The sequence below is a fragment of the Bombyx mori genome, chromosome 12 (assembly GCF_030269925.1).
Source record: "Bombyx mori chromosome 12, ASM3026992v2".
Taxonomy (NCBI): domain Eukaryota; kingdom Metazoa; phylum Arthropoda; class Insecta; order Lepidoptera; family Bombycidae; genus Bombyx; species Bombyx mori.
This window is the reverse complement of record NC_085118.1, coordinates 590,717-609,718: the sequence shown is the minus strand read 5'-3', so window position 1 is coordinate 609,718 and position 19,002 is coordinate 590,717. Positions and strand designations below refer to the sequence as shown.

The 19,002-nt window shown below is 38.3% G+C and overlaps 2 protein-coding genes across 5 annotated transcripts in view; both read right to left on the bottom strand.

Annotated features, from left to right (window-relative positions):
* The window catches only part of LOC101743642 (uncharacterized), a 66,599-nt gene extending 61,030 nt beyond the window's left edge, over positions 1-5,569 (bottom strand). For both annotated transcript variants that reach the window (XM_004926907.5, XM_021348484.3), the window contains exons 1-2: positions 2,932-5,569; positions 2,618-2,675 (exon numbers count right to left, since the gene is read on the bottom strand). In XM_004926907.5, coding sequence (XP_004926964.2) covers positions 2,618-2,675; positions 2,932-3,033 — 160 coding nt within the window. In that variant the 5' untranslated portion in view covers positions 3,034-5,569. The remainder of the gene's footprint in view (positions 1-2,617; positions 2,676-2,931) is intronic.
* Positions 5,570-6,236: 667 nt separating this feature from the next.
* Positions 6,237-18,548, bottom strand: LOC101744940 (uncharacterized). 3 transcript variants are annotated; one of them, XM_038014441.2, is made up of 7 exons: positions 17,484-18,548; positions 16,042-16,211; positions 15,541-15,625; positions 14,535-14,697; positions 14,104-14,323; positions 13,677-13,812; positions 6,237-10,365 (listed from the first exon to the last, which is right to left on the bottom strand). In XM_038014441.2, exons 1-7 carry the CDS (start codon positions 17,787-17,789, stop codon positions 9,856-9,858), a joined length of 1,590 nt encoding a protein of 529 aa, XP_037870369.1. In that variant the 5' UTR covers positions 17,790-18,548; the 3' UTR covers positions 6,237-9,855. The 3 variants fall into 3 exon arrangements, with proteins under 3 accessions (XP_037870369.1, XP_037870370.1, XP_037870371.1); XM_038014442.2 differs by having other exon boundaries at positions 14,104-14,263; positions 17,484-18,055; XM_038014443.2 differs by lacking the exon at positions 17,484-18,548 and adding an exon at positions 15,335-15,432 and having other exon boundaries at positions 16,042-16,099.
* Positions 18,549-19,002: the final 454 nt, after the last annotated feature.

Genomic DNA, 19,002 nt, shown 5'->3' with positions numbered 1-19,002 from the left:
AATAATGTTAAAATTTATGGTCGAATTTCGACTACTGAGCGACAATTAGTTAAAGGAAAGTGTTATGTATTTTGTTCTTTTTGTCTAGACGGGTAGAGGCTCACCTCTTTTATGTTAGCTGCTTACCGGTGTCATAGATTTTACGATATTAATTCCTCCACCCACTTTGAGACATGAGTTCGAGATCTCAATGTAACTCCATTAAGACCCACCTAAACGTATTGCGGGTTGTCGGTTGTACGCAACGTACCAAGACAGACAAATTTTAGGGTTTCATTTTATTATATTCAGTCAGGCAATAGTTAATTTATTTAACACTTTTATTAGTTCTTCCTTGATCGTGGTTGTTCGTAATCACGTTAGGTGTGCATAAAAAAATAGAATCTGTCAGCTGGATTCCCGCACCTTCTCACATATTAGGCCACGTGACTCTTATCGCCAACAAAAAATATTATTTATACTTATGTACATTATGCATCTACATAATATAATTCACGTGTAACAAATACAATAAATCGAGCTTTCAAATGATTTAAATCTGTCATAATGATTAAGTTGCGGCTTATAAATGTTTATGTCCATTATCAGTTACAACACAGATAATGACGCGAACTATCTTATTGTTAGAGGCAATTCGCCTAATTATATTAGATAAACGAAATAAGATGATAAACGAAATAAAATGATAAAAGTATAAGATTATTATCACACAATTAAGTCCAAACTCAAAACATGGAAACCCGGAACAACGCGTTTGAACTTAGCTTCAATAAAATTAGTCTCTAGCTGAAGCTTAGAATCGAACTCAGAACTCTGGTGGCTCAACCACAACACTGTTTCGAACTAAGCCACATTCTCATATAAAATAATCTGAACGTCATAATAACATTATAATGTTTGCAACAATATCAGTAAGCCGATAGTGATAAGATTGCGCCCCGGTATTACATTACAGTCGGAACCCATGGGCGGCGCGACTGATCTTCGACTGGCATGGAAAATAAAAACAAGTTGACGAGGCTTGCTTTTCTCTTTGTGCTTGGTTCGTATTGCAATAAATGCCGACACACCCTCACCCCCTCTCTACCCCGCATACATTCTGCAGTAGCTCCGTCAACTGCCCGAAACTTGACCGGACATTAATCTCTAAGGCTCCCGTTACATAGAACCTAGACGTCCTAAGTATATAGCATACGTCCGATCTAACGCCGCCAGTTCGTCTGTCAGCGTACGTAGTAATACGAGTAAATAATAATTTATATTAGTTTATTATCAAAAATATACTGATAAAATGAACCTACATCCCACGTTGCATGATTTGCGATAATATTACTTCATTATCTGCTGTGTACATGTTTCATACGATTATTTTGTTTAATGATGTACTGTTTACGCTACTCATTATATAGGTATTCAAGTTTGATCGATTTGATCAACAGAAACGCGCTAGCTACAGTTGCCTTCACCAACCTCTAAGCATCTATATCCTATAAGCTAAATTATCTACTGTGTGATTCGTCTCAATAAAGACTTCAATATGACAAGAACAACTGCATCCGGCCTCCAAAAACCAAATATCATCACATTGATACAGACTCCGACCGCAAATCGATTCCACAGATAAGCGTAAAAAAATCACGAAATCAAATCAAAAACAATGATATTTATTGTACGAATTATAATACGCCCGTCTTGCAAAAGCCAAATAAAATACCGGTAGGCACACTTGTTACAAAATGTTCCTTCGAGAAAATGGTACATATTAGTATTTAATTAAAATGGTTGACGCTTCTCTCTATTTTTTATCGTATCAACTTCGTTAGTTGGTTAGCTTTAGTTAGGGAATTATAACAATTTCCGAGGAATAATGTTTCTCCCACTCAAATATGGATAAACGTTTATTTAATTAGTTCGTAGCAGGTTCTCAGAAAATAATTATCGATATTTTTTTCTAAACGAGAATTACCTTCATAAAAAGTATAAGATTACAAATTATTACTGTAACCGGAGCACTCGCAATTATAGTCTGTAATTACTGCTGTTTTTGCTATCTACCTATTGATACATCGTTACAATCGCCAAGTGTCACGTAACACCGATAATAAGTTGAAGGTCACGGCTCAAGGTCGAGCGTTGCTCTAACAAAGAAAAGGGCCCACAAACAACACAAACGCACCGCAGCGCCGGGCCACAGCATACCTATCAGCCCTTGTCCGTTCGATAACCGAATACCGTGGTTAAGTATCCACGAAATAACCGAATATCGTTCACAGCACAGCTGTCAGCTGGGTCGGTCACTGTGTTAATAAGATTCTAATAACACGACGTAACGATTACCATAAAAGCGACTTCGTTGTTTTGCTTTTGTCGATCGGAGCGGCAAGTTAAGAAGTACACCAACGGGCTGGTGCAGGGTGCAAGCCCTATATTGAGCTAATGTATTCGCAGGCCGATTTCGAGATCCTCAGAGTGTAGTGTCGGTTGTTAAATATAGGCTAGGTACGCCGGCCGGCCAGCGCGCGTAGTGCGTGCAGTAGTTGCGACTCGGAAGTGCTCACTTCATATTCCAGAAACGGTTCAAAAAAGTAAACGTATGAATGAGGAGCAGAGGACTCACCGGAGTCGGCTCGGTCCGCCTCGTCGTCCGATTCCGTGCCGGAGTCGTGCTCCTCCACCTGCAACACAAATATCCGCTCAAACACACAATCAATCGGCCCAGTCGGTCATCACGGTGAAAGAGTTATGAGCCTTAGCGAGTGGTTTCTCTGTTCACAAGCGACAAGGCAACGAAGATCATGAGAGTGCGGAGAGCGAACGTTGCCGGTTGTTCGCCGGCAATCGTTCCGCTCCTTTGTTCTCGCGCGAGGCGGCCATTTTCTGGTGGCCGTGTGACCTTCACATCGCGACGTCGGCCACGGAGGCAACACCCACCTTCTCGGATACGTTCTCCTCATTCAATGAATGCGTACGAAGCTTGTGGGTCAGGAATTTGAGCATTATTGAGCCTCGGCTCTCGGGATCGTCCACCGACATTCACTCGCGCGGCCCACGGTCGCGTTTGCACGGCACAGATATCGAGTATTATTGAATAAGATCAGACGGTTCGTTATTGACACTCTCGCACCTATGGGAAACGTTCCAAGACCATTTTAAACCTTCAGTAACACATCCGCATACAAGTTGACGAGCGGCCGTCCGTCCGCCTCGCTCTAACGCCGGCTTACTACTAGTTTGGCTGGAGTAGCCTTGCGTACGACGCAGTCAGCTGAAGTGGTACTCGGTCGCCGGTATCGAAAGGCCGTAACAACTACAACTCTAAATACAGCTTTCACGATACTAAAATCACACGTTGGAGGTAGAGGAATTCGTAGATATTCAATTTAGATTTCAATGTTGACTTATATGTAAGTACATTTGTGTAAAAACGAATTAAAATAGCACTCGAAATGGACTCGCCCAAAGACCCATTGATGACAAAGGACCGGAAAACTCAGAGATCGGCTGCGATTGGACAAAACATTGTAGAATTAGATCGAAATTTAATGCAACACTCTACCTCTCTTTCCCGCACGCTCACTCATCAACCAAGTTTTGGTTCACTTGTCTTCGCGTGAAACAGAGACAGCGATATCGACAATGGTTCACGTTATATAATAGTGGGCTGATAATAACATTGCTGATAAAAAGTTGCGCATGTTGCATTAGTATGGATAGCACCGGCTCAACATTTTCTGTCGACGGTTCAACGTTTTGTGCATGCCTTTGGAAATTATTATATGCTGGTTATATAGCACAGAAATTTTTGTTCATAAATTTGCAATGAATTTGCTCGAAGCACTACCCTGCGTATAAAAAATGCTTAATTATCAATTGAATCTCTCAATAAATAGAACTTATACGAAAAGTTTTACTGAGTGGAAAGCACTTAAACCTGTAATGAATTTATGTGTACGATATTATGTAACTTAATGGCATCGGCAGCAAATTAGTTTTTATATTTGTATTGTAGTCGTGGAAAGCTGTTCAAATGGTTCAAGTTAACCGCTATCTATGTAAGATACGATTTAATTGCGAAACTGAAACACAGTCACCGTTTTCGGAGGTCGCGATTCCCATTCCGTGGTAGATTCAGCATATTGATCTTGCTAGGGCCAGTGTTGGCACTCTCTCTCAGGTTGAGCCCGTGAGCTTGCCTACCCGTCCGGGCGTAGCTACAACAGTCCCTTAGGCTACCAACGATTAGGTCGAGAGAAAAAAAACTGACAGTTTATTAAAGATGATTTACTTGCTTCTAGATTTTCTCTTAATTTACACGATCATGCATCATACATCGTAAATATATTTTGATAATTTAAAACACGCTTAATAATATTTACAAAAAGTAAATAAATAATCTATAATAGTACTAACCAAGTCTTACACTGGTTGCCATAATGAAACGCGCGACGCCATGTCTGTTATTACCTTCCACGTGCGAAGAGTGCAAACTACAGCTATCTCATGATGTCTGACATTAATAAAAGGCGCGCATTTCAAAAAAAGGGTTTTTGTCTGTCTAAATCTATGTATATTCTTGCAAGATTTTTTTGGTTTTTACAGTTTCAAGGTTTCTAACAGGAATCTGTATTTTTGAATAAACCATGATCGACTTCTAAAGTAACTGAACAAATAAAAGTAAAAATTGTATTCAACGAATTGAATGAGGATTTTACTAAGAAAACGCCCGAGCTTACGTGTAAACAAGTTTGGCTCCTTCGAGCTCCGGATAGTACGTACTGTCGTCAGTCCGTATTCGTTATCACCTAATGGATCATCAATAGATAGTACACTACATCAGGACATCTCTTCTTCTTCTTTTTCTCCACCTTATCCCACTAGGTCAGCATAGCGAATTTTTCTATTTCATTATATTCTATCAGCCGGCATCTCAACGCTCACTCCTCTTTCTCTCATATCGTCATTCACACACTCCATCCATGTCATCTTCGGACGACCTCTTCTCCCTTTACCTTACACTACCATTTCCACACACCTAGTCACACGCATCTTCTTTCTACGCATCACATATCCATACCACGCTAACCGTCCGCTTTTTAATTTGTTAATTACCGGGGCTACTTTCACACTTTCTCTGATATACTAGACACTCCGATATATACCGGGACGTGACCGTCGCCACCTAGTACTCGAGTGTGTGTGAACAGCCTGGACGGTTACCATCCTCGCGAGAGCAAGGTTCCGAGGTGTCTCTACACTATATGATTTATATTGCGTATTTATGGTTCGGTAGCCGGATAACATGAGGAGCGCCGTAAACACTTCTGACCATCGCATCACGCAGATAGTATAACAGTTATATTGTATCACTTTTCACATGCTGTTACATTTTACATGGACGTTTAGTTTATTTTCGAAGATACAAATAAGGTAGTCTGGTAACATAACATTAATGTTCACTGCACTATTTTTGTAATTTATAATGCGTTGCTTAGAGCGCGAGTTTATTATTCCAAATAAATGAAGTGTTTTACAAATCATTTGTATTCTCTTAATAATTAATAAATAAAAGTCATATTTGATTGTTTAATTTTATTGGACAACATCGAACAGAGAGCTCACTCGGAAGCACAGGCGTGTACACTTAGACAAACATGTGTACCTCAGATTTGTTTTTTATTTTTATTATTTAGATGTGTGGACGGGCTCATGGCCCACCTGGGATTTAGTGGTCACCGGAGCTCATAGACATCTACAACGTAATTGCGCCACCCAAGATATAAGTTCTAAGGTTTCAGTATAGTTACAACGGCTGCCCCACCCTTCAAACCGAAACGTATTATTATTGCTTCACGGCAAAAATAGACAGAACGGTGGTACCTACCCGCGCGGACTCACAACACGTCCTACCACCAGTAATTACGAAAACTATAATTTTGCGGGTTTGATTTTTACTACACAATGTTATTCCTTCACCGTGGGAGTCAATCGTTAGTATCAAGTATGGATATTCATCAGTAAAATCGGTCCCCACCGGCGGGATTCGAGCCCCGGGCGCCGCGTCCGGTCCGAGCGCGTCGGGCGCTTCGCCCCACAGCCTGCGACGACTTCAACTGCTTTTATTCGAACTTATATCGGCGAGTGTCGTTGCGGGCGCCCGGACGAAACTTACCAGCTTTGTGTGTGGACTTGTTTTAAAAGCTTTATATTAATTTACTACAGTAAATACAATCCACGACTTAATAACTTGACTTTACATATCTTTAATTTTTTTTTACATTCTTAGGTCGTTACAAAAATGCACCTTATAACTATACAACAATATTTATTTATAAAAATACAATTATACCTATAAATATACAATTATACCTAAAAATATGTAAAAATTACAATCTCTACACATAGGTCATTTTAATAGGTAACATTTGACAATTCATCAAAATTCAACAACGTAGCCTTGTAACGGCGGGCAAAATAATATATTTTTTCGTTTTGTTACAACTGCACACTTTTTTCAATTATGATTACATATTTATTGTAATAATGATCGATACGAGTAATTTTACGATTTGCTTTCACTAATAAACCATTCTAACAATAATAAACAATTTCTGATCTAAAGAACTGAACGTTGTTACAATGTTTCGTCAGTTAACACTTTTTCTTTTTAAACACTAGGGATGTTACTCTAAAAATCGAAAGCTGATAAGTAAAATCGAATGCAATGATTACTTGTGATCAATAACCACGTTGTGATTATAATAAAACACAATTATATTTATTATTCTTTTAACTAACTATATAAATACAAAAAACAAATAGAAAAATAATTGATGTTAGGTACAATGTAGGTGGGATGTTGTTGGCAACACCAGTGCCTATCGATGACGCCATTGCATGACGCAGCCTTCTGTCGTTGTGCGAAGTGACTGTTTTTGGTGTGCTCTCTGCTATTTTCTTCTGACCCGACTTTTTTATTGGACTGATTTTACTGACTATGTTTACCTGGCTATAAATTGGAATATAAACAATACTGAACCACCCTTCAGTACTGCCAAAATGATGAATCTGATGTTTTTTTTTTATTGCCTAGATGTGTGGACGATCTCACAGCCCACCTGGTGTTAAGTGGTTACTGGAACCCATAGACACCTACAACGTAAATGCGCCACACACCTTGAGATATAAGTTCTAAGGTCTCAGTATAGTTACAACGGCTGCCCCACCTTTTAAACCGAAACGCATTACTGCTTCACAGCAGACATAGGCGGGGCGGTGGTACCTACCCGTGCGGACTCACAAGAGGTCCTACCACCAGTAATTACGCAAATTATAATTTTGCGGGTTTGATTTTTATTACACGATGTTATTCCTTCACCGTGGAAGTCAATCGTGAACAATTGTTAAGTACGTATTTCATTAGAAAAATTGGTACCCGCCTGCGGGATTCGAACACCGTTGCATCGCTATATACGAGTGCACCGGACGTTTTATCCTTTAGGCCACGACGACTTTTATAAGCAGTGTGCAGAAGTCACTGCAGAAGACTGGACAAATGAATTAATAATATCTCAATGCTGACAGCAGCGATGAATATAACAATATTAATAACAGTTCTGATAGTTCAACTGAATAAATGCAGCATTTTTGTTGAATTACGTACTTGTCTTATTTTGCTCTTTAAATTTACGACAGAAAAAATAATAATGGGACAGGGATTCGCCTGATGATTTTTAAAATTCACATATGTTTCAAGTTCGTATCGATTCATTCACTTTGATCGATGTTTTTAAGCAGGTCACTTCACTATGAAGATAAAGCTGACAGACGGCAAATGTTACCTATTAAAATGACTGAATTTAACAAACAGTACCGTAAAAAGGGGCGGTTAGGGATTGAGGAATGGGGAAAAAACCAGGAAAATCTTTCGACGCTTAATATTAGTTTTTTAATCGTTTCAAAATCTTCTATTTTTTGTAGTGTAATAGTAGAATGTTGAAAGTTCACAAAACAACTCTGAATATGCATGATAATTGCTGCTAACTTATAAAAAATCGCGTTTCAAATTAACTTCTTGCGGTGGTAATTATTTTAGTCTAAGAAACTTTGATTTCTTTTATTTATCTAATAATAATAGAAGAGGACTGTGATTTATAAACGTTATTTAGTGTTTGAACCATCATATATATTAAAGGTAAATCTCAGTTGTTTTAATGTTTTTGATAAAATAAAAATACATGTAAAAATCTGTTGTTTTTGGGGATATTGGGGACGTCTCAGGTACAAATAACAACGAAAAAGGGGTGAGAATAAGTAAAATGGAAACAAACTAAGTATAAATAGGTACAGGTTTGTAGGGTTGTCTATGTAGTTATAACAATATTTTTTAAATTTGTTGGTAAGAATCTGGTTTATTCATGATGTTTTTGTCTAGAACTTTTATTCAAAATTATCAATGCAGTGTTATTTTATTGTTTGGCAAATATTTATATTATCAGTTACATGTTGTTTTCTATTTTAGATGTGTCTCGCGTGTACGTATCAAAGAGTGCAAATCCTTATAAGAGATATGATCCCTTAATATTAAAAACAGTAATAGAAGCCTATGAAATTAGGAATAAGTCTTTAGTTGAAATACCTAAGCAATTTACCATAAGTAAGTCGGTTTTGCACAGACATGTAACAAGAACGATGAAACCTCAAGGTGGACAAAAATGTGTTAGTAATACATAATAAAATATATTAATATTTGTTCAGAGTGGGGGTATCCACCTGATTAATTCATGGAATAACGGACAAACCTAATCTCTTAACCCAGATAAAAATATCAGCCCCTAAGTACTTACTAAGAACAAAAAAATATAAACCGCTTACAAGAAAGCTCGCTCGTTCGAATTTAGGTGCTTACTCTCCCTTAAACAGAATCCTTTGGGACTACAATAATCTCCACGATAGCGCGGTCTCCGTCAATTTTCATTCGGAGTTGTCCGATTGCGTTGAACTAATTTTAAGTGATGAAATAGATGTTTTTTTCTAATTGTCTCACAACTTACAAGAAAAATCTGTCACGGGTAATTTCCCAAGTAAATATAAATTAATCATAAGTAATTAAATGTAATCAAGTTTTAGTTATATATTTTTATTTTTGTTGTCAATGCACTGTCGATTGCACCTATAATTCATGCCATCTGCCATGTACTTTTGTCATTTGTCAGTTTTTCAATGTTTTTTATTGATGATCACTTTGTTGGTGCAACTAAATAAATAAATTAATTAAAACCAAGGAGTGCCAGCCTTAGCAAATTTCACTATTAACAGTAATTTTGTCCCCTATAACAGCAATTTCTGGGTAAATAGGGATAGCACCTATTTTTGCTTTTTTGGCTTAAACTGGAATGCTAATTGCATAGCTTTAAATTGGATAACAAAGATAGCCCCAAGACTCAATCATTTTGATCCTGATATAGCATTTTAAACATCAAGAACTATCTTAGAATTGTTCATCAAGTTGGAATTTGTCCCGAATCACCCCATTTGGCCATTACTTATCTAAAAGTGTATAAACTTCGTAACAAAATAGAAATGCCAAGTGAATATTATTGCCTCCCACCCGGATGCAGACTGTAACTTTGGCACTCACTGTACAGCGCGCACGTGACGTGTCGCGCGGCTCTTTCTATAAATATTTGTTTAAATTGTAAATACATGAGATCCTATTTTTTAAGTTTACACAAATCAAACCAAAAACTTATTTGTACTTACTTGATTTTATAACAGTAATATGCCTTTAAGTTAAGTTCACGCGCACAACACCGGCCAAAGCTTCGCGGACACGAGCCCTGGGGAGCGCGGCGCGGGTCACGACACCAGCACGAGCTCCTCCGTGAGGTAGTCGGGGTTGTTCCTCACGTGGACCACGAACTCCTGGATGGCGGCCGCCAGCTGGTCGTGCGCGTCCCCCGCAGCCGGCTCCGGGCCCGCGCCCAGGTCGCGCAGCAGGGCGGGCAGCGCGTCGGGCAGGCGGTAGCGCACGTAGGGGACGAGCTGCGGGAACACGTCCGTGTCCAGGTCGGTGAGCGTGGCCAGGTAGAGGCGGCGGTAGGGCGCGCGCAGGTGCGCCGTGCCCACCAGCAGGCGCAGCGCGTAGGGCAGCAGCGTGTCGGCGAAGTGCGGCGCGCGGTACAGCACGCGCTCGCCCAGCAGCGGCCCGGCGTCCGGCGCGGCGGGGGCGGCGTGCAGCGCGCCCAGCGCCGGCGTCTGCAGCAGCACCAGCCGCGCGCAGCCCCGCGGCTCCAGGGCGGCGCGCAGGGCTCCGGCGGGGTCGGCGCCGCACGCGCGCTGCCACTCCGCGCTGTACACGTCCTGCACCTGCGACACACGCGTCCGGCGACGACGTGAGCGCGGACCGCAGCCGCCTCACAGTGGGTCGATACTGTGATTTTAGTGACTTAGGGACCAACTTTGTTTTTTTATATTTTTTTTTATGTAGATAGATAGAGCTCGTTAATCTCAATAATAATTCTTTTGGGCAAAAATTACAAAAACTTTATAGTTTGGTCAGAAAAATGTGTTTTGTGTTTTTTTTTGTATGGAGCGGGTCACATTAAATTAAATTCCTGCTAAGTACCGCGAGGTCCCGCTTTGAAACTATATTTTCCTTATACCTTGTCTAGTCTACTATCATTTGATGCTATGAACATGTGCATAAAGTTGCAACTCTGCCAAATAAATGGATCGAAAAAAATTAATAAATACATAGAATAAAAACCTTTATATTTTTTTTCGTAAATGCTTTTAAGTTAAATTTGATATGGATTAGTAAGTAAAAGCACGTAATGATACCCATAATTACATAATACCTAACAACAATACATTTAGTAGGTCTCTAATTAAGCAATCTCTCTAATTATTAAGATAGTTGACATTATTTAATGAGGATAATTAGTTAAGTAGCCATTACTGGGTAGTAGAAAATATAGTAAACATTTGTTTGTCTCTGGAAGTATAAAGTGACCATGTTTATTATATACTAACTAGTGTTCGTTTATTCGTACTACTACTAATATCTCGTGATTGTCGTTGTGATCTTGCTGTTTCCGTTATAATTGATAATTTTGTTAACAATTTAGGATTATTTATGATTTTAAGAGAGCAACTACAGTCGCTGTCTGATAGTAAAAAACTCTTTCAATTCCTACAAAATCAAATAAACGTGACCGAAGAGAAAAATGTTGAGCTCCAAAAATTCAGTACGCAATTTTGTTCAAATATAAGTGCAATATGGAAACGAAGTAGTCGCATGTTAGCACAGTTTATAAGAAAAAAATGTGATTGGTTAGAATGTGCAATAAACTGGCCCGAAGGAATGATACCTGAAGCTATCAACACTGCACATGAAAGGCTCGAGATTTCTAATACTGAAGATGTTGAAAATGTACCACCCTCAAATGTACTACAGAAGCCTCGACATCTATTTTTGCACCTCGAAAACCTTTTGAAGAATTGGGATCCAGGCAAAAACGAAGACGCATTGAACAAATTTACCAATCGCTTTCGTTATCCCCGGATGAAATGAAAGCTACTACAATTGCTAGTTTGAGAAACACTAGAAATGAAGATGTAGGAGAAATAATGAACCACTTGTCAAATCACCCCGAAGATCTAGAAAAAGTTAATGAGTATTTAATTACAAGTAAAGTGAAAAGTAGTACATATTCTCCCGATAAGGCAATATTAGTTTCACTTAAATTAAGTGGCAGTATATAAACCTAAGAGAAGCAGCAAGTGAAAATGGGTCTGATTTATACCCTTCTTAATATAAAATTAAGCAAGAAAAGACCAAATGTTATCCAGGGAAAGACGAGGTAATTATTACTGAAGAAGGAGCTGCTATTAAAATGCAAGCATTACTAAACTTGGCGCTATATAGGCTTTTAGATGTGATTACTTCGGATTTGGACTTTGCAAGAAAGCTACTGCTTATAAGCAAATAGGCTTTGATAGAGCCCCAGGTCAAAGTAATTATAAACAAAAAACTGAAACAGAGTTTGATGATTCATCTATTTTCATGGTCAGTCTAGTTCCTATAAGGCTTCAGAAATTTGATGGAACAATTGTTTGGGAAAACGACCTCATCAACTTTTTATTGCCGTCCAATAATGTTTAAATTTACAAAAGAAACGCAGTCAACAGTGACAATTATAAAAGCTAGCATAACAGAAGAAATAGAAAGACTTCAGCCATCAAAAATCAAACAAGTTGAAGTTAAGCATCAATTGCACATGATGATGATAGACGGCAAAATAACCTCATATTTTTCAGAAACATTTTCTGCTGTCTGTGATATTTGCAAAGCAAAACCGTCAGAGTTTTTTGGAGTGACTTGCTTATCAAAGAGAAAATAATGAAGAAATATTCCAGTATGGAATGCCATCTTTACATGCCTGGATAAGATGCATGGAGTGCTTACTTCATATCGGTAAATATAATTTTATTACTTCACAATTTTTTCATCGTATGTAGTTTCCTGTGAGATTATTTTTTATATGACACTTTTTTGTTTGCGTCTTATCGTTTGGACTTCAAGAAATGGGGTTGCAAGGGGGGATGTCAAAGAAAAAATATCAATCAGAAAGAGCGCTATACAGCAAGCGTTTAAAAAGGAATGCGGTTTACTTATAGATGTTGTCAAGCAAGGAGTAGGAACAACCAATGATGGCAATACTGCCAGAAGATTTTTCAGGGATGCAGAAGAAACAGCCCGCATAACAGGAATACGTAAAGATTTAATAGAGAGGCTTCACGTGATTCTTCACTCTGTTGCATCTGGAGAGCGCGTTTCCAATTTTTCGGAATTTTTTAGATATACTGCAGAATTGTATGTTAATGTATATCCCTGGTATTATATATGCCTTCCAGTATCCATAAATTGTTGGCACATGGCAGTGATATATAATAATGAAGAACTTTGGTGCCATTCATATAGGTAAACTCTCGGAAGAGGCAGCGGAAGCTCGCAATAAAGATTTTCGGAAATATACAGAGAGATGTTATTCAAGAATGAGAAGTAGAACGTCGACTAATGAGGATATTTTACACAATCTTCTTTCGTCTTCTGACCCAAAGATCTAAAGGTGAAACAAAATATATAATATTTAGAGAGATTGCATAATTAGAGACCTACTAAATGTATTGCTGTTAGGTATTATGTAATTATGGGTATCATTACGTGCTTTTACTTACTAATCCATATCAAATTTAACTTAAAAGCACTTACGAAAAAAAATATAAAGGTTTTTATTCTATGTATTTATAAATTTTTTTCGATCCATTTATTTGGCAGAGTTGCAACTTTATGCACATGTTCATAGCATCAAATGATAGTAGACTAGACAAGGTATAAGGAAAATAAAGTTTCAAAGCAGGACCTCGCGGTACTTAGCAGGAATTTAATTTAATGTGACCCGCTCCATACAAAAAAATCACAAAACACATTTTTCTGACCAAACTATAAAGTTTTTGTAATTTTTGCCCAAAAGAATTATTATTGAGATTAACGAGCTCTATCTATCTACATAAAAAAAATTATAAAAAAACAAAGTTGGTCCCTAAGTCACTAAAATCATAGAATCGACCCACTGTGCGCCCGCGCTCGTCCCTTCGTCACGGCCCAGCCTTACCTTGACCCCGCAAGTCGCCTGCAGCAGGTCCCGCAGCGAGTTGACGACGCGCTGTCCGGCGGCGCCCTCGCGCGCGTACAGCAGCAGCACGGGGGCGCCGCGGGGCGGGGGCGGGGGCGGGGCCGCCGTCTCGCTCCTGCAACGTGACGCGCGGCCCTGATCGTCTCATACACAATGTCGACTGTTTGTATAGGGTTAACGGATTGTTTTTGGATTTGACGTGCTCGATGGTGACAATTCAGCTGGCATAGCACATGTGGTTAAATACTAGTAATTACAAACATTGCCGTGCCGTATACCAACTATATCACAGTTTAATTTTAGTCTAAAGAGGGCCTTTATTGTTTTGAAACCCTTGTATTTCACTCAAAAATATTGATAAGATTTGGTGAAGTCAATTAGAGTGCGAGCGCAACTACAATATCACCTCCTGGTCCAGTAGTAGAGCACGCGCTTCCGGAAGTGGGCCGAGGCGCGGAGCCGGCAGCCCAGCAGCAGCAGCGCCGCGGCCGCCAGCACGGCGCCCGCCAGCCACGCCGCGCCGCCTCCCCAGCCGCTCACCGTGGGCGCCGAGCCCGGCCGCCAGCCTGCACGCATCATCACACTGTGCCACTCCAGCTTGTGGCTCACCTGATGCAACGTGATCGCTGCCGCCAATTGACAGCAGCAATGTCAGGGACCCGTCATGGTTCATTGTATTTTGACGTTTCATTATTTTTATCATTGTGAGTCATGGCACCCGCGGGAAACAAAACGAAACCCACCGCTGGTCTTATTATTGTGGATGAATATCTGGCGATGACAAATAGCATGAAGAAATGCGAAGTTACTAATTATACCTTACAGCTATAAACTTACAAAACTCATAGATAGTGTTGGATTGGTTCTTGAACATCCCATGTTTCCAAGGTGCCTCATTCACGCTCAGTTCCAAGATGTGGCAACCAGCCTCACTGAGAGAACAGTGGACCTTCGCCGGGGAGAAAGTTATGGTGCAATTGTTCATCATATTCAAGCAGTTCTGTTGGAAAAAAAGAATGGCTGATATTTAACAAAACAATATTAGAAAACCTCATCACCACACAACAAAACTTTTAATTAAAAATAATAGGAGTAAAAAGCGAATTCAAGATTTTCACTTATATTGATAATCTTAAACATAATACATAATAATAAACATTTAATATTTTTTTAAATAAGTAATGGGCGTAAACAAACAGTTTCTTAAGCAAATGTAAGAAGTTATTTAACTAAAATTTTATGTTCACACTAAATTGAAAAAAAACTACTATTTTGGATGTCTATACATTCTAGTAGGCACTAATATACTAACTAACTACTAATATACTAACTAAATTAAATACTAGCACTAACACAGGTCCAATAAACATTTAAAAGGATCACAATCAGTTAAAAGTTACAATAAAGTGTATTCTACTGCAATTCTAGTTAGCACTACAAAAAAATAATCAATATTTATTTAAGCTTGAGAGTCGACTGAATCATCCAGTAGCTATGATCGGCTATGGTCACATAAGGTCAACTTTTTGGACTCAAAATCATCAACTCTGGACCCAAAAACGAGAAGTTGCAATCATAATTTGTGGCCAGCTACAGCTTAACTACAAAAAAAATTTGAAACACTGGGATTTTCTTACAATCACAATATTTGGTTGATCATCTTCTACTTCACCATTGTTATAAACCACCCAGTAGTGTTATTCCTCTGATGGATCATCAGTATACCAGCCAATCCCTAAGAATTTATCTATTTTCATGAAGAGTGCATTAGGCTTGGAAATATTTTTTTTTTATACTCTTATGAACTTTTTGATAAAAACTGAGAAATATTGTAATATCTTACCGCATGCAAATTTGATTTCGGACAGAGGAATATGTCGTAAAGATCTGGTGGAGCTGCTGTATAGAAATCGATGCTTGCAAATTTTCTGTAATTAAAAATTTATATTTTTATTGCAATTGATATAGAGTACATTAGGCCAATTTAGTATTATAATATGACTACCAGTATCCATATTGCAGTATAAATGTTACTGACCCTTTGTGACAAAAAGTCCCAATCTAAACTGTTTTGTTATTAACACAGATTAACAATCGTGATAAGAAGTTGAAAAACAAGACAGTTGTTTAGGAGCTATATGCAGAGCTAAATTTACCTTATGTACTGCTCTCAGGCATAGTGATAGATGTTGCCCTGATACCTATACTCAATTATTCTTTATATTATTTGTAAATACAAAAACTTTTTAATTCAGGGTAATGAATATCAATTTTTCAATGAAATCACACTTCTCAAGGCTTTTACAATAATGCAGGGAAAAAATGCTAACTGCAAAATACTTACTCATGCCCATAGTAGCTGACTATGGGCTCTCCACTAAAGTTATTTCTTGTGTAGTTATTTGTAATGTTGTGATATGTAAGATATGGTGTGCCAGTATAATCTCCAGTTAAAACAGACACCAATAAGTAACAGCTGCTAAATATCATCTCAAAGTTAAGGGTCAAGCACACCTGCAACCAAAGTTTTTCTTTTCCTACCTAAGCTGGTGGTCTTGAGAGACCATGTCAGTGTTGCCGGGCTACTAGGTGAGCTCATGGGGCTCAAACCTGACAATGTTGCTAACACGAACCCTAGCAAGAGTCATGCTTTGCAGAATCTACCATCAGATTGGAAATGCGACCCACTGACACGATCCAGATAAAAACTCAGTGGGCAGCGTCTGTGGGTTAATTTACTCACCGAGCCCTTCGTCGCAAGCGATGGGTTCGACGAGAATGATGACCAGTACTTGGGGTACCTATAAGCACCGTTAGTGGATCAGGATGGTCCGTGATGATGTATTTTGGGCAACGTCGACAACCAAATTAATATTATATTACAGTTATAATAGCAACATTGTTACTTTTTTGTTCACATAGATAAGTAGATAACTCAGCCCACTTTGTGCTAAAAAGTTACCAGAACCCATAGACATCATATCATGGGTACCATTAGGTTATTATCATCATGCATTTAGTTTTAGGTGAAATTCACTAATTGATGGTAGAAATAAGTAGGGTCAGCTGTAGTGGTTCCTATCGTGATGGCTAATAAATTTACCTGTACGGCTAATAAATTTGTTGATTTGATTTTTGAAGTATATTTAAAAAATTCTAGGTTTGATAATTATTACTGAAATATTAACTGTGGCTTTGCTTGCTTGGCCAACAAAATGTGTTAATTGACACATTTTTCTAAAGATAATGAAACAATTTCTTAAAGGTATGATGTTTTTTTTAGGATAAAAGATAGCATGTCTCAATAAAAGCTAGCCTAGGTCTCTTGACCGAATACTATCACTTTAAAAATGTTAATGTCAATCCTTGGCTTTGTTTCATTTACATCACTCAATACATATTTTATCCTTTAGGCCCTGATTACTTCAAATTGTAAGTGATTTTTACTTGAAGTATTTGTTTTGGTATAATACCATTATTAAATATAAAAAAACAAGACCACTTAATGGTAGTCAACTCGAAATAGATAATTATTATCTATAAGTAACTTATAAACAGACAAGAGACATGTTTGCTGTTGTCTACCTCAGACACGAGAAGAATCTAAACCTCATTACCTTAGGAAGCTGGACAATTTTAATAGCAACAACTAAAATTTTTGTAAAACATTTACCACTGTTATAATTTATCATTAACAGTAATAAGTCAAGATGAACTTATATGTGTGAGCATGTCTAAAAATCCCTCGTAAATAATTGAAAATATCGAGGCTAAGGCAGTACTTACGTGTGTACAATTCAATTCTTTGAAATTTTCATCTGTATAGTAGGCTTTGAACATTGAATGCGTTTCTCCAGGTTTCCTAGCATAAAGGGTCTTTGAGTACGTGCGAGCGCGCTCTTCGACCATGAGATCGAGAGCCCATTCCTTAGGATTTGGAATGGACTTCATGCATACCTCCACTACGTACCGACCCATGACACCGTCGTTCGACGGCATAAAACTAACACTTTCATTTTTTTGATCGCTGCATCGCATTTCGTAAGCTAGCGACGTTTTTGCCAAGAATAACATTATCACGGTAGTCAACATCGCGACTTCTTGCGAAAGTTACTTATATAAAACATAAATTTATAACAAACATCAACATTTTTTTTTTGCTTTCCAAGTACTGCCATATACGCACGTTTCGGATATTTTTAATCACTTTGCTTTCATATTAACAATTTAAATTTATATTACAAGCATATTTTATAAGTGACACAAAAGCTCACACGTCTTCGCTTGTGTTTTTTTCTGAAAGGAAAATATATTTTATTTTCGCCATTTTGACTTTGACGTAGCATAGTTGTAGTTTCATTTTTTTAAACACGAAAAGCGATGGTATCAAGACTTTCAGTTAAATCTTCACCAAAAATTGGAATGGAGCGAATTAAATGAAACACGATTTATGTAAAACTGACTATGAGGTGAAATTCATTGAAATATTTTCACAGTAAAATAGCGGTAAACTGTTTTAAAAATTGTTATGATTAAGATTTTGTTACAATTTCCTACACTTTTGCACTTTTTATCAAGTATACAATCATTATTACGAGTATTCGAATCCGTCGCTTGCGACGAAGGGCTCGACGAGCGAATTAACCCACACACATACAGCCCACTGAGTTTCTCGCCGGATCTTCTCAGTGGGTCATGTTTCCGATCCGGTGGTAGATTCTGCGAAGTACTGCCCTAGCTAGGGCCAGTGTTAGCAACACTCCAGTTTGAAATAGCCTCACAAGGCTATAAGCATAGGTAGGGGAAAAAAATAAAAAAAATTGGGCTACATGTGTTTTTTATTGGCGTGGATGAGCATAGCTCATGGCTTCTAAATTAGAGGTTCATGAACTTACCTCTGAAAGTATTATTACTATGGTATTATTCCTGCCGCGTCATGGGTCACGGGTTGCGGTTTGGAGGGCGGGACAGTCTTTTAACCACTATATTATACATTTGAAATTTAGACCTTGTCTCAAGTTAGATGGAAGCGTTGACATTGTAATGTCTATAGATTCCATAGATAAATTTCACTTAACGCTAGGTAGGCTGGGAGCTCGTTTACCAAACTTTATAGTTCATAAATTGGTAATTAAATATAGTAATTATATAACAGAAATAACATCAACGCAAACATTACCATTTACCACCCATTTACAGATATCTCTTAATATTTATAAAATCTGTGTACTGCTTGTGTGATTATGGTGTTCCCACTAGTTCAACGCATCATCATGATCAGCTCACTGCTGGACATAAGCCTCTC